The following is a 23,178-nucleotide window of genomic DNA, read 5'->3' on the forward strand; positions in this document are numbered from 1 at the left end:
GAATGGAACCTCAGAGTTGACACAGGAAGCGGGTTACTGCTTTAAACTGGAACTAAATGACAGACTGGGGACTGTGAGGCTTCCTGCTGATGTTATTTTGCCGAGTTTTTCATTCCTGAGTGTTTTCCGTGGGTGTAAATGTCCAAATTAGAGGACGCGCTGCTCCAGAGCCGTAGCGCGCAGCCATGCGCACAGTCTCCCGGTAAACCTGGTGGAACAGCCGTGCGTCATGCTGAATGGACCGACCTTCCGCGACCACGACCCGATGCGACTCGTCGACCCGTGGCACCTTCCTCAACTGATGTCCCTGGAGGACAATGAGCCCATCATGGTGGAAAGGACCCTGGGGCCGCGCAACTCCACGCCGGCAGGGGAGGAAGGCGCCCCGGGTCATCACTACCAGTCCTTCCCCTGGGTGGTGACCGTGCTGGCCGGGGTTCTAATCACGACCATCGTTGTGGATGTTATCGGGAACCTGTTGGTCATCGTGTCCGTGTTCAGGAACAGGAAACTCAGGAAAGCAGGTGAAGCTGAACTGTAGTTAAATAGTTATAATTATTTCCAATCAGCTGTTTTCTAATCGTCCAATGAACTGGATGATTATCAGTGATCGGTTCCTTTTCTGCTGGTTCTGTCACATCAACTTTACAATTTTAAACTTTCACACGTTTGTTTTTCTTTAAATGTCAAAGTTAAGAACATCAAACTTCATGTAGCACATATATTGAATTTTATTGTACTACAGGAGAAATGTTTAAAGGAACATAATTATAAACCAATATCCTTCACTACAGGTGAGGGTTACACCTGGTTCTCACTGGTTCTGAAGCTTCGGTGGGAGTGAACTGCAGATTCTGTCGCTCCCTGCTCATTATGACCATTAACAGTTTTCCTCTCACACTCTTTAACTTTCTCCATCTCTGCATTTGATGGACTTGAACCGATGTTTCCCCTGTGATGCTTCTCTCTGCGACACTCTGTGAGTTCTGCAGCTGCAGATGTTCAGACACCAGATACTGTGCGACATGTTGTTATAGTTTGATTTAAGACCGGGCTGACAGAGAAAGTGTCTCAGTGTTGGGACATTTGTTGTGCAAACTAAAAGTTCGACCCAGACTCATGTTAGAGGCGCTTAGTCAAGATGAAGGACTGATTTATATTAAAGAGTAGTTTCAACTTTCTGTGGAGCTCCCATCTTAATATTCCAGGTAGGTTCATTAATTCCTGTTTCCCTCCGACCATCACACCACTGTTAATTGTAAAGGCCACAAGGTTAAAGGTCAAATCTTGAAAGTCTGAGCGAGCTGCCATTTACTGAAACACAATTGACTGAGAGATCAATAGGAGGTTGTACTGAGAAGATCCTGCACAGGAAAATTAATGTTGGTAATTAAGTGCTGATGAAAAGCTGTATGAAATCTGCTGGTATTCATTTACACGTCCATCGTAACAGGTTGGTCTTTAGGGTCAGACTGTCTCATCAAGGTGTGCTGCTGTGGTGCGTTCACTGCTGAACAAGAGAGTTGAACTAAACAGAGCTTGTTTCCACCATGAAGGTGGAAAAAGTGACAGACGATAGTCAAACGTGGACGCTGTGCTCTGCAGGTCCACACAAAATCCACATTCTACATCATCACCATCAAAATAATCAACAGAAGATTTGAATAAACACTTGTGCTTGTGTTAAATGTTGATTTGAAAATCACCAGGAGCAAAAGCTGAAGTCAGATCAGTAATTTCAACAGAATAAGATCAACATTATGTTCATGTTGGGACGGAGAAACAACATTAAAACTAACAGGTGACACTGTGAAGTTTTCTCTTCTGTCTTCAGTATTTATACAACTAGTTGTGTCATTTTTCATCTTAACACCTGAGTGGAACTCAGGCGTTCAGGGCGTTTACATGCACTCGAGGAACCTGGTTACTGGAAATCTGAGTATAGATGCAGCAAAAGAGTTTTCTGACTTCTCCTCTGCCCTGGGCTGATTTTAGAAGCATGGTTCCCAGATTCCAGCAGTATGGAGACAGAAATGACGCTCCCTGACCGCTGTTCTTTTTCTCTCTCTCTGTTTTTATTTTTTATTTTAATACATGTCAGGGAGCTTTGAGAGAGAGACGGCAACAGACAGTCACGGCGCTTCTTTTACAACAAAAACTATCTGAATTACAGAAACTTATTTAGACGTCTGCAGAGACTCTGTGTTGGTTTCAGTTTTAGTTGGACTTGATTTAAAAACGTGATTGTGTCTCTCCGTGTAATGATCTCTCCTTTCATCCATTCTTAATCAGAGTTCTCCAGGAGAAATCCACCTCAGGTAATCAGGTCTCTCTAACTCCCTACCCTGATTACCGTAACCACGTTTCCTGTTTACATGACACTTAAGGTTAACTCCATTACTTGAGTGCAGGTAAACGCACTGAGTGGGAAGCGTCAGTATTTGACTCTGTGGGATGAGAACAGGATCGAATGCCACATTACAAAAGTTTCTGGGCTCTAATCCTCTAATCTGATGTTGGAAAGTACAAGCACAGCTCAAAGAGAACACTAGAGCACAAGACTAAAGAAAAATACCAGTTTTTATTAGCTGAAAAACTTCAGCTGCTTCTTTTGTCCATGCAGACTGAGTCACACTCTCAGCCAGGGACCATGTTTCTGCAGGTTAACCAGGATTTGTAAAGTTGTGTCTTGACGTCCAGACTTTACATCTTGTCCCTGCTGAAACTGAAAGGAGACAGCGTGTTTGGGTATTTCTGTCATTTTGTACCAGTTCACTTGTTTATTGGATGCATGGCTCATAATTCTGCTGTCAGAGACAGTAGATTAAAACTGAACACTGTGTTCAGTCTGAGTTTTAAACAGCTCACACGTCAATCTAAATGAAACCTTGACGGACGGAGTGGGCTCAGAAACAAGGGGAACTAAGGGAGGACGGAGTTGGCAGGAGATGCAAGTTAATTATCTTTATCTCACTGCAGGATATTCCTCTGTCACCTGAGTGTCTTCATCCACAGCGTCGGATCATGTGCTTGCAGCTCTACACTTCTGACGGTGACAAATGAGCTTCAGCATAAATCCATACACACACAGTGGTAATCTGACATTTCCTTGGTTTCATCTGAGCTCCACTGTAGGTATCTGTCAGCAACGTCGAGTCATTTGTTTCCTGCTTTTCCATCAGTCTGGAGCTGCTCTACCTCTGACTGAAGGTGGAAACAGGATGAATTGTTCACCTTTCTCATTTATTCTTCGCTCCATCTCCTCATTCATCTGATCTCCCTTCCTGTCCTCTCTGATCTCCTTCCCTCCCCCCTCGATTCATCTCCTCCTTTTGTTTTTTGTCCTTTCCTTTAATTCATTCCTTTGGAGTCCCCCCTTACCTTCCCTCTTCTCTCCCCTCTCAATCATTCTCCTCTCCTCCTAATTGCTCTCCTCTTTCTTCCCTCTGGCTCTGTCAGGTCTCTCAGATCTTCTCCTTTCGATTCCCACTCCTTCTTCTTTTCTTGATTTCTGCCGTCGCTGTACTATTTTTTCCTCCTCATCTTTCTGCCCTCCCCCTCCATCCATCTCCTCTCTCCATCTGCACTGTCAGACACATACCTGATCATTAGTTGAGTCCTGTCACAGTTCATGATATTTGCACTTTCCGTTCTGCACAAAGCCGACAGATTATCTTCATTTATTATCTGCACAGACTCTGCTTGGTGTGAAAAACTCATGTACATTCAAATATCTTAATATATTCTATAGTAGTTGCAAATAACTGTAATTGTTAACATCTAAAGGGGAAATTACTGTGTCAATGCAGAGGCTTCGTTCTGCAGTTTGACTGCTCTGCTTAGCTCTCGGTAAAAGTGCACAACTGTGGGAAGGACTGCTTTGTGTTTAGACCCTAAAAACTGCATCCAGCTGGAAATCAATTTGTGGAGACGTAAACGTGACGTTTTTTTACTGATCTCGGTGTTGGAAGATCAGCGGTTCTCAACCTTTTCATAGACAGAGGACAGTCCCTCTCTCAGACAGAGTAATCCACAGAAGAATGGGCTGGTGATGAACTCCAAATGTCACCAAAGTCCATTCATGAGCATGCATTTTTAATACATCTACACTTCATTAGTACCTCAAGCAATTACATCTTAAATGTTACTGTTAATGTTAAATTGAACTCTCCAGTGTCTTGTTGTGCGAGGAAGGAGACAGCCAACATTTCTCAAAGGTTCCCAAAGCTTTTACACACATTTAAAAGCTTTTAGGACCTTTAAAGTTGAAAACTGGCATCGTGACAGATGTCAGGAGAAGGTAAAGTTAATATTATTCATCAAATTTACAATGCATTGTGTTGTTGAGAACATTTTACAGAATGGATTGAAGTATCTGCACTGCGTGTATCTTACTCTGTGTTCGTCTTTGTATGTGCAGAGAGCTCATGTGTGAAACTGATTTCAGAACTCACCAGGAAATCCAGTTGTTTCATTTCCCTTCCTCTGGACCATCTTGTCTCTTCGTCTTTCTCTAAACTCTGAATAAGAGATAAACTCAGAGCTGTCACTCAGTCACTCTGTCATTTATGCCTCGATGCAGCTTCAACACTTAAAGGCACCTTTGTTGTGTTCCTGCAAAGACAGACAGGGTTCCTTTGCATTCAGACTTTCTCACCAAAATGCATTATTTGTATCCTTGAGTTTAAAAAGTCAGCTGAATTCATTTCCTTCTTCATGAAATAGCACTTCTAGTTTTCTTCTCTTGTTTGAGCAACAGGCTCTTTATCGCCTCCAAATGACAACGAGTAGAAGCTGCAGCAGGAAGCTGTGAATCACGTCGTGTTTGAGCTAAAGCCTTGTTCATCATCAACACCAGACAGTTAGTCTGATTTACATGAACTGGATTATACATCATCTTAAAGCATTTACATGTCCAATGATAAATGTCAGCAGTCCCTCACAGATGGAGTCTGGTCTGTTTTAAACGTTTGGATGGTGGGTGGTGTCACTCTGCATCACGACAAGTCAAGCTGAGCAGATGGCTGTTCTCTTGGCATTACGTAGAATCATGAACCAACCGGTCTGACAGCTGTAAACCAGCAGGAAGGAGGGTCTGCTCTGAAATACCACCCACCGAGGGGAATCACTGACCTTCAATTTCATGTCCGCATTTTAAGATACATCCGAGGAACTCGGAGCTCAGCAAGCACGATTTGGAACTGCCTGACAAACCAGATCATCACACCCTGTTTTCAGAAAACGACTTTTTCTACAATAAAAACTAAAACCTCTGATGATCCTCTGATAATTTGAATTAGAATATTTCAACCTTTATTTTACTGGTGGCCTAAAAATGACGTGAAGCTCATTATGGTAAAGGTGGAGGGCAGATAAAAAAAACCCAGAACCAAAGTCCAGAGTCCTGTGAGGTTGGGTTTAAGCACTTTTGGTTAGGGTTAGACAAAGATCAAAATAGTGCAACGTTCCCCACAAGAACCTGTCTGAGTTTGCAGTTTAGTTTGTATAAACTATATTTTACAGTAGCAACCGTTTCTACTGTAACTTGGAAAATAATTTTTACAACACTCACCTCAATTCTGCAGGTTTTTCTGAATCCTCATAGACTCTTCTGGATGGTTTGCATAAAAAACTTTAATTAATAAAAAATAGAAGTTAAAATAGTCCGTTTCTTGAAGATGACAGATCATCATTCAAAGAAGGATTTTATCATTTACATTTGTTATCTTTATTTTTATCTCAGTCATCACATTAAAACAATAACATACTCTTAAACTTTGAAGTCCTTAAAGTTTGACGTCCAGCTGTTTTTCCCAGTTGTCGCCCTGTGATCAGACTAACTAAATAACAGTAAATGATCACTTTGTTGATGTGTATGAACGTGTTTACAAGAGTCTAAACACTGGCTTTGGGCTTCAGACCTAATGAGGACTAAGGCCTGAATGAATCAGAGCAGATCTGAGTGGAGGGGGGATTTCCTCCTCTATTAGCAGAAGCACTTTTGACAGACACACCTGTGGCAAAGTGCTGCAGCTTCAGTTTAATATCCATTTGAGCCTGCAAATAAAATATTTATTAAGTGATATAGGCCATTGGAGCTGATGGTTTTTCCTCTCTTACGTTAAAGATGGATTCGTCTGTCTTATTAGTAAATGTTGGATGCTCTTAGTGGTATTTTGGATCGATTGAACCAGGTTTATGGGAGTGCTGGCAGAGATGGGGTCTAATTCTGCCACTGGACTCGATACAGGTGCTGATTATAGCTCCTATTTGTTGTTGTATGTTAAAACTGTTCAGATTACGTCTTTTAACATAGCAGCGGGTGAATTCCACACACTGTGAGCACTAGAATGAATGTCTCGGCTAACCAGTCTGTACTAGACTCATATTCTGTAATGAAATTCCTTCCAGGAGTTTCTGAGATATTTACATGAGGTCACAGTGACCTCGACCTTTGACCTTTGACACGTCCACTGTAGTCGTGGCAGTGAATCTCACTGGCAATCTTAAGACAACAACAGTAAAACTCCCAGAGGGAAGATGTCGCAGCGACAACAACAACAGGTGGCAGGAAGGTTAACAACCCAGCAAACGTCTGCTGTGCTGTGAATGTGCTCTGCTGCAGCCCACGACATGCAGCCACAGCTTCTCTCGTCCCCCTGACATCATGTCTGATGAGCCTGACCTGATCCCCACCACCTGCCCACCCCGTCCTGCTGCAACACACCTGCCCCAGGATTCAGACGCTCCAGTGAGCTGCCACAACACCATGATTTATTTTTTCTAATTTCCTTTAACTGTTCGGCTGCTTTATCATTTGCTGTAATTCCGTCGGCTCCGTTTGTGTTTACGGTGTTCGACCAGCTGCTGGAGGCAGCAGAGACACAACAACCAGGCTCATCTCTAACCTCACGCCCACAGATGAACTCTGAAACTACACGTCATCTGTAAATGTCTCTGCTCTGTTGTTGTTTTTATTACAGGAGTCAAATGTAGATTCACACCACCACACACTGAGTGCATGTTTTAGTCAATCAAATCAGAAATTTAGTGAGTGCCTCACTATTTGAGTGCTATGACCTGCGTCAACCGACTGGAATGCTGCACGAAATAACGCGTCGATCAACATGACACAAGAGAGCAGCCTGTAGAAGTTTGTCCTTATGTCACAGACACTAAGATAAGGCTGAAATGAGAACCTCAGGTCTCTGAGCAGGAGAAGAGCTGTAACACTTTGCTCTGGATGAGAACTCAGTGAGAGCTCAGCACGAGACGCATGAACCACGCAAGTCCACAAACAGAGCTTCTGATTTTTCAGAGGTCGCAAATGTCAGAGTAGCACTTAATCCAGTTAAAAGAATGACTTCAGTGTTAAAATGAATCTAATCTGACATAACAAAGTCTTTTAATAAGCAAAAAAGGATGTAAGCAGGAAAAATAACTTCTGAGAGAGTATATGAGAGTTTGTAGTCTATCTGGTCTTATTGTGGGAGGTAGTGAGATGGAAACGTACAGTAGGTGCAACAAAAGGTCTCAAACCAGACTCAAAAGGGGGGTGGTTGTTCAGAAACGAGCTACAGAACAACGCTGCATCTTTTCGTCTTGTAAACGTCTTGTTCGTGTCTGAAATAATGTCGCCTCAATTTCCTAACTTGCATCAAGGTTACATTTTCTAGTGGCTGACTTATTTCACTCTGCAGAGTAAAGGAAATGCATTCTGGACGGGGACGGTCTCACTGAACAACACACATATGTCTCAGAAGAGAACTTGTGCATGAAGTGATTTTAAGAAACATATGAACACACTGAACATGTGACTGCTCCTAGTTTTCACTTTCAGTCTTTGTTAATTGTGTGTTTAATGTCTTTTTAAAGCTCGTTAGCCTTCCTGGTTTACCTGCAACTCTCCTTTCGATGGTTACCGATCGCGTCACCAATTAGTGAAGCCAGCTATCGATCAAAGGCTGAGACGCTTCACTCTCTCCCAGGAGCAGCTCATCTGCTCAGCTGATGCAAAGCATGTAGCCGGTTAGCATCAGCCCTGATGAGCTGGAGGGTCTGCTGTGACACGTGTCCACGCGATCTCCTGTTTGTTAGTGAATTCAGAACACGTCCCAAAATATCCCGTCACGTTCCACTGAAACAAGAAGAAGCACAAAATCACATTCAGTGTCTCTGTTTCTCATGTTCATCAAAGATTTAACAAACGTATTTCAACTTTCAGTGTCTTGTCCAGGGACACTACGGGACCGGACTCTTCTAATATGTTCTAACACTGTCAGCTGAAAACATCACATCTGTCTGTTGGTGACAGAAAGGTAGACGTCTGCAAGGATCAGACACTCAGTGAAACAGATGAAACACAGGCTCAGAGTCACTCGTCTGTGCGGCTGCTGGTAACTCACCTCTAAAGTCTAAAGTTCACAGCTGCTCCCTCAACAGAAGAGATTATCTGATTAGATTTTGGAGCGACTCGCTGCATTCATTTGCATTTGAATGTAGAAAAACCCATATCCTTGAAACTACGGTAACTTCTCGGTTCCTTCAGGAGGCAAAGATCACGTCACACTGATAAGAATCTTTGCTAATTAATTCATCATTGGTCTTAATGAAGAGGCTAATTAGCATAGGTGGTTGGGTTTAATTTATCATCAGGGAGCTCGGCGACGTCTCGCTGTCCGACTGTGTCGTAGGAGCTGAAAGTCAAACAGTCTGAAAGTAGCTGCTGTGAAACATGAGTCACAGCAAATGTCCTGTCGAGTTTCTTCTGGACAAACACGTCATGTTTACGTTCAGTGTCACCAACTCAACGTCCACTTAAACCAAAAACTCCACAGTGAACCGTTAAAAAACAAAAAATTCAGCCTGAGCTCAACAATTAACATCAAACTTCCACTTTATTATTAATATTATTCAGGCCTCGCTCCAAGGTGATGGTTATTTGGCAGTTGGACGCTCATAAAGTAGCTCTATGCTAACACATAATAGTGTAATAGTATTACTAGTACTATTAATACTAGTATTAATAGTAACAGTAATAGAAGTTTCTATTAACATGCTCAGGAACATTAGCATTGCAGCTGCTGTGATAGTGTTAGTGGTCAACACAGAGTCTCAGATCGAATTCATCAGTTTTAGGATCAAAAATAATTCAAACTCATGATTAGCTTCTGAAGTATGAAGATGTAACTCCAACCCAGCTAGTGGAAACATTACCAATAAATCACAGCATCAGTACATTTCCCTGTAATATGATATATTTATTCTAATATTTTCAGTTTGGACCCTAAATAATAAACTTTCTTGTAAGGCACCGTTTGTCTTTATGTGTACATTTACTTTTAATAGTTATGTATGTTCTGGTGGAATTAATGTGATCTTAATAAATCTATATGTATATTTTCATCATTATAACGTGTTTACACAATGTTACTGTTATTTACTTTAAATTAAGGATCTGCATTTTCCAGCCATGCTGTCATCAGATAAAATGCACTGTGTCATATCAAGATACATCATTTACAGTATTTAAACGTGTACTGAAATCATGACAACCACTAACACTGCTACATAAAACCCCGTCAAATAGCATCAATCCATGCTGTATGTATACAGCTCTAATTAGTCTGACTGTGGAAGTCTTAATGAAGTCCTCCATCGCTCAGCTACACGGGGAATTGAACCGTTAAAATTGACAGCGTGCCTTTTCCTCGCTTATTAACTTATGGCTACAGCTGTTGGGAATACTTGCAAAGGGCAAACAGTAATAAAGACAGAGCTCCCGACTAATACGTGAGCCACAGCTTATCCATAACTAGCCTTTTGTGACATCATGAAGAATATTAACAATGAAGTATCTTCATAATGAAGACGGAGTCAAGAGGTTATAAATTCTGAACGGTGGCGCAAAGCTTAGCAGACACATCAAGGTTATATTAACACGGCCGCACTTAATGACCACGATGCCCTCTGGGTGTGGAGATGTATGCACTTTGAAGACGTATGCTTCCACCAAAACATATCAATTACAGCAGCTGCAGAGTGATGAAACACACCTCTCAAGCACTCAAGCATTTCAAGCTGACATCAGTCAAGTTTCAGAGGCACGCACGAAGTGTACAGTTTGGATGTAAATGGATCACAGTTTAAGATGAAGGTCAGATAATGCGTCAGCCTCCACGTCAAAGTTATAAAGTCATTCAAACGCCCATGAAGGTGAAGCGAGGAGCTGGTTGTTAGAGCGGAAGTCAAATGATGAAGTGAGAATATTTCTCCTGTGCAGGGAATCAATAACCGTTTGACAGATCAATCATCAGGTACCTCACTGATCTTTTATTTGTCCATGTTTGGGGTATCTGCATCTGAGATTTCTCTGTGTGTCCTAATCTTTTACGTTTGTTCTCTTCATGTTTGTATTTTTCCAACCAAACAGCTACTACCAGTGTCTGTGTGCACAACACAACAACTGTTTGTTTTTTCCAATCGTAAATTACAAAAACTGTGATGAGAAGATTCTAACAAACAGAATTAAAAGTAGAAAAAACCAGAGTTGGTCCTAAAAGGTAAAAGTTACCATGCTGCCTGTTGTACGACTCAGTGTTGTTGTAGTTTACACACGAGTTCAGACTAAATGAACATAGGCTCACTGTGACCTTGACCTTTGACCTTTGGCCAGTTTGACAGCTGACAGGTAATTCTCTCAAAGTGTTCCTTCTTTGGGAGCCGTACAGTCGGACTGAAAACATAAAGGTTGAATTAAAACTGGATTGATTTCAGTAGATTGAAGTGTGAATAAAGTCCAGGTAGAAAATTCAGCACAAGGAGGTAAAATGTGGGAAAATAGAATTGAAATGCAGCCTGGTTCAAGTAGGGCGATGGGTAAATGTTAAACTAATCCAGGCTCATTTCCCCATGTGGGAGACCTTTACAGCACAGCAGCAGGGTGAGAACTTGTTGTTTCACTGCCAAAGAATAAAGCATTTAGCTGGAATCCACTCGAGTCCACCTGAAACTGTGTCTGGAAGACAGACCAGTGTTTACGGCTCCCCGGGGAACAGCGGTGATCTATGATTAGGAACCTGTTTGGACGATCTGTGTGATTCTTCGTGTGTCGGTCAGAGTGCAGACTGAATGTGCTCAGGAGCAGACTCGGACAGTTGTGTTCATTAGCCTGTAATGATGGTGGAAGTATTAAAGCGGCAGTGATGAGGTTTAGAGAGCTTAATGGCCCGCATGTAATTAAAGTGAAGTTAGAGGAGGATGTGACCTGACGGGAGTTTGGCTTCATGGTTTCTGTCTGTCAGAAACTTTATTTGTTTGCTGCTTTACATCCTTTCAGTCTTGTTCTGAGTTCTTAGAAAATGTTCCACCCAGAGCCTGACACTGGAAGAACATTAATAAAACACCAGTCCGAACAAATGTTAAATACACTGCCACCAAGTACACCCCCACCTATTCCAAACATCGGAACTCCACCAATACTGCAGGTTTCTCAACCTGGCACAAGAGGAAGTATCTCTTATGACTAGAAATGGAGAGATAGAAGACAGTAAGAGCCCGATCCCCGACAGGAAGACCATCAACTGAGATAAACATGATACAAAAACACTAATCTAGAGCACCAGACAAAGGTGGCCCACACAGACTGGAGTCTACTCCAACCTAGGAACTAACAATCTATGGTATGTTTTGTTTCAGATTGGTCAAATCACTTGTAGTCGTCACTTGAGGACAAGTTGTCCCAAATGCAGCATTAATAAACTAATCATGCTAATGCTGGTTTCACAGTCTGATCTGTTCCCATTTCTTTCTTCCTCCTCTCGTTCTGCAGGAAATGCCTTCGTGGTGAGTCTGGCTCTCGCTGACTTGGTAGTCGCCATCTATCCCTACCCGCTGGTCCTGACCGCCATCTTCCACGACGGCTGGATCGCCGGCTACATCCACTGTCAGATCAGCGGCTTCCTCATGGGGCTCAGCGTCATCGGCTCCATCTTCAACATCACCGGCATCGCAATCAACCGTTACTGCTACATCTGCCACAGCCTCAAGTACGACAAACTCTTTTCCAGCAGCAACACCATGTGCTACGTCGTGCTGGTTTGGGCGCTCACCATCCTCGCCATCGTGCCCAACTGGTTTGTGGAGTCGCTGCAGTACGACCCTCGGGTTTACTCCTGCACGTTCGCCCAGTCGGTCAGCTCGCTGTACACCATCACGGTGGTGGTGGTGCACTTCATTCTGCCGATCGGCATCGTCACCTACTGCTACCTGCGGATCTGGATCCTCGTTATCCAGGTGAGGAGGAGGGTCAAGCCGGACTCACGGCCAAAGATTAAGCCACACGACCTTCGCAACTTCCTCACCATGTTCGTGGTGTTTGTGCTTTTTGCCGTCTGCTGGGCGCCGCTGAACCTGATCGGCCTGGCGGTGGCGCTGGACTCCAGGCTGAGCCGAGCGATACCGGAGTGGCTGTTCACGGCCAGCTACTTCATGGCTTACTTCAACAGCTGCCTCAACGCCGTCGTCTACGGCGTCCTGAACCACAACTTCAGGAAGGAGTACAAGAGGATCATTCTGATCATCTTCAAGTTCCACTGCTGAGACGATTAACGAGGGATGAGGAGAGAACGAGAACTTGACCTTTACAAAGAGAGAAAACACTGTTGAAGTGAAAATAATGGTGACAGAAAGAAAAATACTTTGTATGAGAAATAAGAAGTGAAAAAGTTGGAGGAGCAGAATTAGGGGGTGAAGTAAAAGCTTCAGGGACATCGAGAAACTTAAAAACTGAGGCAGAGACCAGAGTTTGTAACTCTTAACTTAGTAATGTCCAACATCTTTGTAATGAACCTACTGTTTGAACATTTACAGCTTTAACTCAAACTCCCACAGAGACCGAGAGCTCTTCTTAATCTTCTCTAGTCCTGATTGTTTACAGAAATAACATAAATCTGAAGTTTAGGACGTTTCAGACAAACCAGCCTCTTAACGGCACAAAGACAGAAGAAGAGAGACTGATGGACAGAGGGGACAGACAGATATCGACGGACTTTACACTGACGATGACTTGAAAAACTCACAAATCTGAAAATGTAATTGAAATCAACTTAGTGACTAAATTCAAACGAACATAAGTCATGTGACTAAAACCTTCAGCAGCAGATGAAAACAAATGAATCAAACTAAAATATAACACATTTCCAGGATGTTTACACTGTGACTCTGTGTCCAACAAGTGCATTAACAGGTTCATGTTGTTTCCTCCGTCAGCAGTTTAATGGCACCCGACCACTTCCTTCAGCCGTTTATCTTAACAAATCAAATCCTACAGTAGCAGATAGAAGCGTGCATTAATAGGACGTTAGTCACTGTTCCAGGTTGCATCGTCTCAGCTGTTTAATTAGAAGGTTTAAATCACTCTACATGTGATGACTTGACCAGGACTCATTTGAAAATCCAGGACTTAGTTTTTGTGCCAACATTTGATTTTCCACCTCTGTACTGCTGGTGTTTGAGTGTTTCATCCTCTTGGACTGTCTCAGCTTCACATCGTCAGTTCCTTTTACAGGAACGTCCCAGCAGTAGCTGCTCTGACCACATGAAGCTGTTCCTTCACATGCAAAATGTTTAAATGAACTAAAATAGAAGCAAGGGGGAAAAAAGGTGGTGTCTCTGAACTACAGAAGCAATACCGCGTGTATTTCCTTTTTTCAATTAATAAATAGAATTAATTTCAGTTCCCAAGTTACACGACAGCACATCAGACGTCACCCACTGGGTTAAATTTCCATATTTTTGTACACATTTGAAAGTTAAATATAAAGAATGAGATACGGTACATTATAATATGGTGGAATCCTGACCACATCACTGTGTTGCACACTCCTAGAAAGTGGAAGAGGACGAACGGTGTAGCTGCTCTGCCCGAGCTTCAGTCCCATTTTAATTAGCGGTGTGCTCTGGGAGCAGTTCTTCCCATTTTAAACATCTACCAAGGACGTCTGAATCGTTAACAGGGTCAGTTGTTGGAGGCAGAGCGTGTGTGTTAATGTCTTAATGTTGCTGCTCCTAAAACCCACACAGCGTCTTCAAGGGAAATTAAAAGTGAAATGTTCTTTTTGTCCGTCAGCGCTCAGTGAGCATTAACTGGTTAATGTGCAGGTCAAACAATATGTTTGCACAGTCTTTATGCTAAGCTAAGCTAAAGTGTTAAGATAAGCCTCTAACGTTTGTCCTCTAACAGTTAAACTGAAGTGTTCTGTTGGTTCTTTAACTTAAAAGAATGATTTGACATCATTCCTACAAACATCTGGTTTGTTTGAGCCTCATACAGAAATGATGGAGTTTAATGAATATATATATAAAACATATTAATTAGTAAAATTTAGATCAGCATTATCACACATTGGAAACGCTAGGCTAGCTTACCCTAAAATCTCTTAATGCTAAGCTAGGCTAATGGGCCAACCCACCAAAGGAAAGAAAATACCTAAAATGTTTTCATTCATTGTTTTAAGGTCTATTAACTGGTTTTGCCTTTTCTGTTGTGGTTTTCGTTTGGTTCACTGTGTTTTGTGTGTATCCAACATCCCGAAGGTGCAATTAATCAATCGGAAGCTTTCCGGGTTCAGGCCTCATTTAATGACCTTCGTCTGTGTTCGCTCAGTTATTATTGAGATGGTTCAGTGAACACACGACATTTTCAAGCACGTTAGACCTAAAGCACAATTAATAACAGTTGAAATAATGAACCTTTAAGCTTTTCGATAATTTGCTAAATTGAAAAAAAAAAGACAGAGAAGTACATTTTGTAGACGACTAAATTTTATATAATTTTGTGTAGAGTCAGATAATAAAACGTAAAAAATCCAATTCTGTTGGAACAGCTGCGAATGACAAAAAGCCCGTCTGCTGGGTGATGAAATGTGAATCCCCAGGAGCCCCACAGTGAAATCGTTTTTGGGGTGGATTATGTGGAGCTAGGTAAAAGGTCATTTCTCAGTTTGTCCTCCTACAATAGATATTCAAATGTGAAATGAGGAGGAAAAAGTAAAAGTCACCTCTACAGAGCAGTTTGTGACAGAACTGAGAGGATCTCTGGTTAATGTCTTGTGATTTCATCCTATAAATCAGTGCAATGAGTTTGTTTGTTGTGTGTTTGGAGCAGTTGGAAAAAAAGAGCGATCAGCATGAAAACAGAGACAGAGTCTGTCTGGGGGGGCACTGGATATGAGAATGTACCTGTTTTCCTTTCATACGCTGTTTTTGCACATCGCCGTGGAGAATGTGTCCACTGAATGTTTGTAATGTTGACGGGACAAAAGAAACACACTGAGCCCTGAACACGTCTTAATAAAGGAACGTTCACTGTGAGACGCCTCGGCCTCTTTATTCCATCAACACGTTTCCAACTGGACATCTCTGTTCACAGACCGTTGACGTTTCCTCTTCAACTGTTTCACACATGCTTTCCAGTCTTACTAAGTGTCACTGTCAACATGGCTGAACAGCACGTAGCCACATTGATGTGTAGGCACCAGGTCTGATATGTAAAATTAAAGCTAATTTAGGTTTCATCAGAATGTCCAGGAGGAAACTGGAGCTGTGGGAAACGTCGGACCACCATCATTTCAGGTTACAGCATCTGAGGTGTAGTAACCAAAGGAAAACCCCAACGAACAGTGATTTCAAAGATGTAGGGAGGACGAGCAGTGAGTTTGACTCGTTCTGGCCGTGGGAACGTCTCTTCTTCATAATGATGACGACGTTCAGTCCACACCCAAGATCCGGATCATGTCTGTGTGGCTGATCTGTTTTAAACCCACACTACTGTCATTTTCTCCTCACTTCCTCTTACTGAACTGTAAACAGGCGTCTTCACGAAGACGTTTGTGCAGCTTGCTGAAAACAACTCATCAGAATTGAACAAAAGTTTATTTTTGAGGCTAAAACTGCACAAATCAGAAGGTGATGAGTGTCGGAGCTCTTTCTAAAACCTGTGGTTGGTTTTACACTGGAACTCCAGCTCATCCTGTTCCTGTGTTTAATGCCGTTTGACAGGGATTTAACATTTATTTAGGATCATGGTATTAAATTATATTTAGAATTTTCCAGACTAAGCTAAATGAAACTGGCATGAAGAGTCCTGGTGGTGCAGGTTCAATCCTCCAGCCTGGAAATAAAAACCAGAACGAGGCACCAGCTCTTAACTCGTGCAGCAGCAAACAGCACAACATGAGTCTTTATGCTAATTTGAATTGTGTTAACTGTGCTTTTAAGTTTAACGCGTGCTGTCACAGGTCGTTTGTTTCTACCTGGAGCCACATTTAGTGTAATCGCTGCTGCTTTTCTCTGAAATAGCAGCCAGTCAATCAAATGCGGTGTGTGGTTAAAAATGCATGATGTACAGTGTGATGATGTGTTGCATACAAACTCACGTCTACACAACAAACCACAGAGCTATCAGGACATTGTGGAAATGTGTTTTCTGCCCCCTGATGTGCACGCATCCTCGCTGGCTTGTAAATTGGAAACATGTCTTTTCTAATTTACATAACCAGACTCCCCACTCTCTTCATCTCAAATACAGAATCACAGTCTCCCCCTCTGTGTCGCCGGCGTTTTCCTCCTCTGCATCAGCTCACCACGCTGACAGCTGTCGGCCTCGTCTCCATTAAAACCCAGATAAATACCCACCATCCATCCACAAGCTGAGTCTGCTGCTACAGGTGAGAGCCGTCAGTCTGGAGGAGCTGTCGCTGGGAGCAGCGCCGCCGGGAGACACCGGCTCTCCAAACTGTTTACACCAGCAGAAGAGGAGAGGGAAGGAGCAGGGCGGGGGGAGAAAGGGAGGAAGGAGAGGAGGGAAAGAAAGAGAGATAAAAAGGAGACATGACGGGAGCAAAGGGATGAGAGGCAATGAGACGAGAGTGGAGAGGAGGCGAGAGGAGTCTCAACTTGGTCAGGAGGGGACGAGTAATATGTTAAATATCTTAACTCTGGTTTAAAAATTTGTTTCACACATTTTTACATCACGGTTAACTCAAAAGTCTTCGTCCATCTATGAGAGCTTCCATCTCTGTGAATGATGATGCACCAGAAGCTAATTTACAAAAGATTGAGAAAGTGTGTGAAACCAGAAGAAGTGTTAACACGTGCAACAGAAAAAATCTGAGGATCAACTTGATCCTAGTTTCATTAAGTTTGTTGAAGAAACTGAGGAAAAACTGTAGTTTGGCCACAAACTGTGATGTTTGAAAGATCAATGTGCTGCATGTTTTTTTTATGTTATATCAGTTTCAATGTTTTTACATATTAAAAACTGACTTAAAATTGACTTTAATTATATATTTGAATATCTTTAAATGCAGTTTTGCAAGAACTAAGACAGGGAAACCACGTAGAGAGGAGATGGAGAAGAGAAAACACAGTAAGTGATCGGAGAGTAGAGGGAAGAGATGAGAGCAGATGAGGTGTCATGGAGTCACAGGATGGATGAGAAAACCAACCGGCACTGAACAAAAGAAGAAATTCATCCATTTCTTCATGAGTCCTGGGAGGAAATAATGAAAATAGGACGAACAGGAGACACGAGGTGATCACATCTTTCTCTTTCTACGTATGAACTCACATCTTCCTTCACCTTTCACCTCTCCTTAAAGAAACTATGAATCATCAGAGCTGCACTTTTCATGTGATTTAACAAATTCACTCGTTGTTTCTATTAATTCATTCATTCATTCTGCAGGTAATTGGATCTGACAGCATCACACACACTAACTCAGTTTGAGTACCGGTCAACGAACCTACAGAGACGCACATCTGTGTGGATGTGAGATGAGTTTGTGAATTTAATAAATCCCTGCAGCAGGATCCACGTGATCTCCAATGTGAGAGAGGAGCCGAGCACATGTACGCATGTGGCCCAGCAGCTGTTACCTCATTAATGAATTGAATTTGAATGAAATGAATTTTATTAAAGTGTCACACCATTTCATGGTCTGTCCCTCGTGGGATTCTAAGACTCCTTTAACACAGGAGGAGCAGGCTGGTAACACGGCGACTCAAAGAATCACAGCAGACAAAAAGAAGCGAACGCATGAATGAATCCTTATGATCACTGTCGAACGAGACCTTTAAATATTATTAATTAATATAATTAGGACCACATACTGTGAGACAGAGGCCTCGTGATTATTATTATGATCAGATGACGACGTGACTGAGGCTGAAGAAGATCCTGCAGCAGAATAAAGAGGCCGGTCGAGAAGTGTGAATGAATTCGGCTCAGTCGACGTCTAATTGAAAGTCAAATTAAAACGTGCGCCTCTTCTGCCATTTACATTCACATTTAGATATTTATCAGACGCTTTTATCCAAAGCGACTAACAAGACGAACTTTAAAGGAAAGTGATCTCGAAAGAGCTGCTTCAGCTTCATGGGAGGAAGAGAGAGAGAAAGAGCTGGTCGATCGTTCACCATCATAGAACCACAGAGCTCAAAAGATCAACCTGAGGAAAGAAGGACTGTAGACCTGAATCAGGAAGTCCAGGTACCGGTGCTGATGAGTTGATCCCTTTGTAAGAGTCGGGGTTTGAACCTGAAGCAGCAGCTGCAGTAGACAGTGGTGTACCAGGAGACGTGCTGCTGCCCTCACTGAACCTGTTCTAACTAAATTAGACTCTAGCTGTTTTCATGTTGGAGGCCAAATGGACGGTTGCACAGGTCCTCTTGATCCGTCTGGACCACAGCACCCTCCACTCTCGCAGTCATTGGTGCCGAAGACGTTTACATGAAATTCATGTGGGAGACGTGTCTGAACCGTCACAGTTGACTCTGGACGTCTGGACGACTTCTTCTATCATCGGTTGACTGCGATGAGAGGATCTTGTTCTGGATTCGGCTGATGAGGGAAAAGATCTGGCACAAGCTTTTGGAGAACCTCCATCTTTTGGATGTCGGCCTTGAAGATTTGTCAGCACCAGCGCGCTGAAGTGAACCATCTTGGTCTTAATGCAGATGTTGGATTAGCTCCACAGGCTGATGCTGCTGTGGATTTAGGTGGTGGAACCCACAATCTCCTCCTGGACCAGAGGTCGTTGAAGACAAACTGAGACATCGGCTGCAGTCGGTCCGAAACCCACGTTAACAGATTATCACCAGTAGTGATGTTTTACAGCTAAGACCCTCTAACGATGAAATAATGACGTTCGGCCGAGTGTTTGTCATGGTCCAAACTATTAGAGACACGTTCCCAGTCAGAGGTGTTTAACTGTCCAGGTCACGATGTCGACTGGAGAAATTTCACAATAACTGCAAAAAGTCAGGGCGATGAAGACGAACGGTCGGGTCGGATTTAAATCCAAGATCAGTGACAGTGTAGAGAGTGGATCCAGTCGGTGTTAGAGTCTGTAAAACTCTGTTTACAGATCAGATCAGTGCGGAAGGTTCAGTGTCAATAATGATCTAGAACAACAAATAAAGAACTTCCATTAGAAACTTGAGTGTTTTTACTTGATCTGTCACTTCTGACATTAAAACTACTTCAAGCCACAATAAAAACCTGTCAGCAGTAGAATAAGAAATAAACTCATTCTGGTGTTGATCAAAGTACAAAGAACAAAAACCTGAAAACATCTAAGATAGTAACATCTAAAATAGTTACAATTCTGTGATTGTTTAAAGTTAAACTGCTTCAAATATATTTCTACTAGAAAAAAAAACTAAAATCAAAACAGTTATTTTAGTTATATTATTATTATTATTATTATTATTATTATTATTATTATTATATATTTTAAATTCAGAGTCAGAAAAAACAGTCATACTTACAAAAGTCTGTAGTAAAATTCAGACACTGAAAACAAGGCAGAAAATAAAATGACATTATTTTGCAGTGTTTGTTTTTCCATTAACTGCAAATGAAGGAACAGGACCTGGACCAGGAACGGGACCTGGACCAGGAACGGGACCAGGACCAGGACCAGGACCAGGACCAGGACCAAGACCAGGACCAGGACCAGGACCAGGAACAGGAAAAGGAACAGGACCTGGAACGGGACCTGGACCAGGACCAGGACCAGGAACAGGAACAGGACCTGGAACGGGACCTGGACCTGGCACCTACAGGTCTCGATGGCTCAGCTCTCCAGCTGATGGCTGTGTGAGTTTCAGGCTCACGGTGGGTGAAGAGTCGCAGGTCGAGTTAAAAACACCATTCGACTTATTAGAAATGTATTTTTCTTTCCGTTTATCATCTTGCAGAATCCCTGAAATCATCTGAGCGGCTGCTGCTTTTCAATCAACAGAACGAATGGCTGCATCGCTCGCGCCGAGCCACCAGCATTTCTAAAGAAACAATCATCCTCTTAAACTGAAAACACATTCAGCTCAGCTCTGTGAGTTTTGAAATGGAAAACAGCTTTACTGCTTTCTAAAGATGAGAAATAAGGGCGGGAAATCCTTTAAGCCCACTGTCCACAGGGAAGCTCTCCTTATCTGCCTGTTGTTAGTGAGCCGCATATTCCTGACGGATCCGAGGAAGCTGCCGGTTCCTGAGCTTCAGAATATTTCAGCTTCATCGTAAACAACAGATTCAACAAGTCTCATGGTAACAGCAGCCACACTTTTAAAGAAGGAACGGTTTAAATCAGTCAAGACGGTGCTGAGGCCTCAGATTTAGTTCATCAGACTGATGAGACATTTGAAAACGAGCCCTTTACTACTGAGACGAGCTGCTGAAGCACGTGGAGACGGCAGCATGTGTTTCATCCGACCCCTGTATATACACATCTCAGATGTTGGTTTTGAACCCTGCAGATGATGAAGGACCCTCTTTAGACCAGACCAGTTTGTCTCCGTCCATCTTTAAGACACGGTGGCAAAGTTTCTTTATTCGAATGTTTGGTGGATTTTTAAACTCACAAACTGTTTCTGACCTCATGCAGTGATTTTTCCTCCAGTGTGTGTTTGTGTTCTGATATTAGTTTCCTGCCTCGTCCTGTTCACATCATGATGAAACCCTCCGTTTCTTGAACAGTGATGTTTCTCAGAGTGATGACCTCATTAGTCGTGAGATGTTCCACAACTTTTCTAGTCTTTTGTTGCCGTGTCCCAACTTTTAAAAACGTGTTGCTGACATTTTATTAGAATTACTGATATTAACACGAGTACAAATGGCCGCTGTGTTCGAACCGTGCTGCTAAACACAACAAACATGTGACAGAGCTGTCATGTATGTAATTTAGCTTCAACACAGGAACACAATTACATGCAGAGTCTCTTAATGTCACACATTATGTCTGTGTTTGTAGCTGCCTCCGTCGCAGGCGCAGCATTGTGTGAGAGAATAGAGGCAGAGTTTCCAACAAATTAGAAAGTGCTGAATAGATGTCATCAAGTGTGTTATTTGGCCTGTTCGGGCGTCGGTAATGAGCAAAGATGAGACGTCTTTTCAGCAGGAAACAGAGGAGGTGAGGTGTCCTCAGAGAAGAGAGCAGCAGAGTGGGAGAAGGTTGGACACCGACGGCTGAAACGGTGACAAACTGTAACACCTCAGCAGAAGAACTGAACCCTGCGGATCCCGAACTCTGCAGCCTGTAGACCATCTTATGCAGGTTGAAACTAAACATGCACACACACACTTCAGCTCATCTAAAATGCACATAGCTGTTTGAACAAACTGGTCCACATGCTCCCACTCCAGCTAATGAAATTCCACGTCTGGCCGACTCCAAGCGTAGCGTGGAGCTTTACAGAGGAAAATTAACCCCACCGGGCCCTTTTACTCCCAATCCCAACCCAATCTGCTTACTGATCAACTAGGCAGTGAACGGGATTACTTGGCCTGCTGGGGAGGGAAATGTTGAAAGTGGCTTCGCTTCAGGGACAGAGAAGAAGAAAAACCAAGTGGAGATGGTTCCTGCTCCAAGGTTTATTTGGCTTCGATTTACATTCTCCAAAGCGCCGACACAGATTTAACACTGACAACAGGAGAGGAACGATGTGCTCTTTCATGGTTAGCTACCATTATAATGACAGCATTAAACATACTGTACAATAAAAGTATAATATTTACACACACACTGAAAATAAAGGTAAAAAAAGACTCAATGGATAAACATTAAAAAACATCCTCTGGTTTAATATGTTTAATATGAGAATTTGATGCTTTTCAGTGTTGGATCAAACCTTTGGGCTTAATGGGAGTTAAAGCAAACACAATGTGATTAATTAAGACATGTTGCACTCCATAAATCAAACCACAACAGTCCTCCGCTACACGTTAAACATTCAAACACACTTTTCGGAGCATGTTCTGTACACAAAGACCATCGGGCCTGAAATGCTCAGAGACGTTTTCTAATTGAAAATCAATTAGAAGCTCGTGAGTGTTTAAATAATTGGAAAAACTGGAGTCAGCAACAAGTTTAATTCACAGTGACCTTCTTCCAGTCGTAAAACCAGTGCATTAATCTCTGATGTAAGTGAACAGCTGCAGCCACAGGACCGTCGTCATGCATTTATCCTGCTGCATTAACACTGAGAACTGCTCCATGAAAACTGTTTAAACATCATCTCACATGTGGCTTTAAAGCAGCTTTTCCCCAAACAATCCCTTCAAACAACAATGGAAACCTTATTTCCCTCCAGTTTAAGGTGTAAGAACAGCAACTACACCGTAAACTGAGGGGGAAATAAGAAGTCTTATATATATTAGAGCTGTGATGATTAATAAACTTCAGTTTCTTTTAACCAGTTTTTTCAGGTCAAATTACTGAGATTTAAAAATCAAACATCAGCATTTGAAGCTTTTATTTGTTAAAAATGATAAAACATAAAATAAAGTTTAGAACTGGATCAATTTGGGCTGTGAGAAACCTGAATCATCATTTTTCAATAATTAGCATTTTTTTAAGTAATAAACACTAATAATAATAATAATAATAATAATAATATTGAATTAGAGCTCGAGGGGATTAAACTGCTGCTGGTTTTATGATTTGATTATTGGAAGAAACGTTCAGTTGCCTTTAAGTACCTTTAAATTTAATTTATGGACAACGTTGCCAGATCAGAGCTTCGCTCCCACTCAGGCATCTTCATCATCTCTGCTATTGTGGAGTATTTGTCGTTTAACAGAGGTGATAATAAAAAAACCCATCAAAGCACACGCGAGTG

General features: G+C 42.3%; 1 protein-coding gene across 1 annotated transcript; it reads left to right on the forward strand.

Moving 5' to 3' along the window:
• The first annotated feature begins 229 nt into the window (after positions 1-229).
• On the forward strand, positions 230-12,600 carry mtnr1al (melatonin receptor type 1A like). The gene is made up of 2 exons (XM_026344137.1): positions 230-524; positions 11,831-12,600. Exons 1-2 carry the CDS (start codon positions 230-232, stop codon positions 12,598-12,600), a joined length of 1,065 nt encoding a protein of 354 aa, XP_026199922.1.
• Positions 12,601-23,178: the final 10,578 nt, after the last annotated feature.

Source organism: Anabas testudineus, chromosome 9 (assembly GCF_900324465.2).
Source record: "Anabas testudineus chromosome 9, fAnaTes1.2, whole genome shotgun sequence".
Classification (NCBI taxonomy): domain Eukaryota; kingdom Metazoa; phylum Chordata; class Actinopteri; order Anabantiformes; family Anabantidae; genus Anabas; species Anabas testudineus.

What these genes read in the sequence shown, in the direction of transcription:
- mtnr1al (XM_026344137.1), top strand. Translation starts at nt 230, where the DNA reads ATGCTGAATGGACCGACCTTCCGCGACCACGACCCGATGCGACTCGTC. An exon ending in CAGGAAACTCAGGAAAGCAG is followed by an intron (nt 525 to 11,830) that starts GTGAAGCTGAAC and finishes CTCGTTCTGCAG; the next exon opens with GAAATGCCTTCGTGGTGAGT.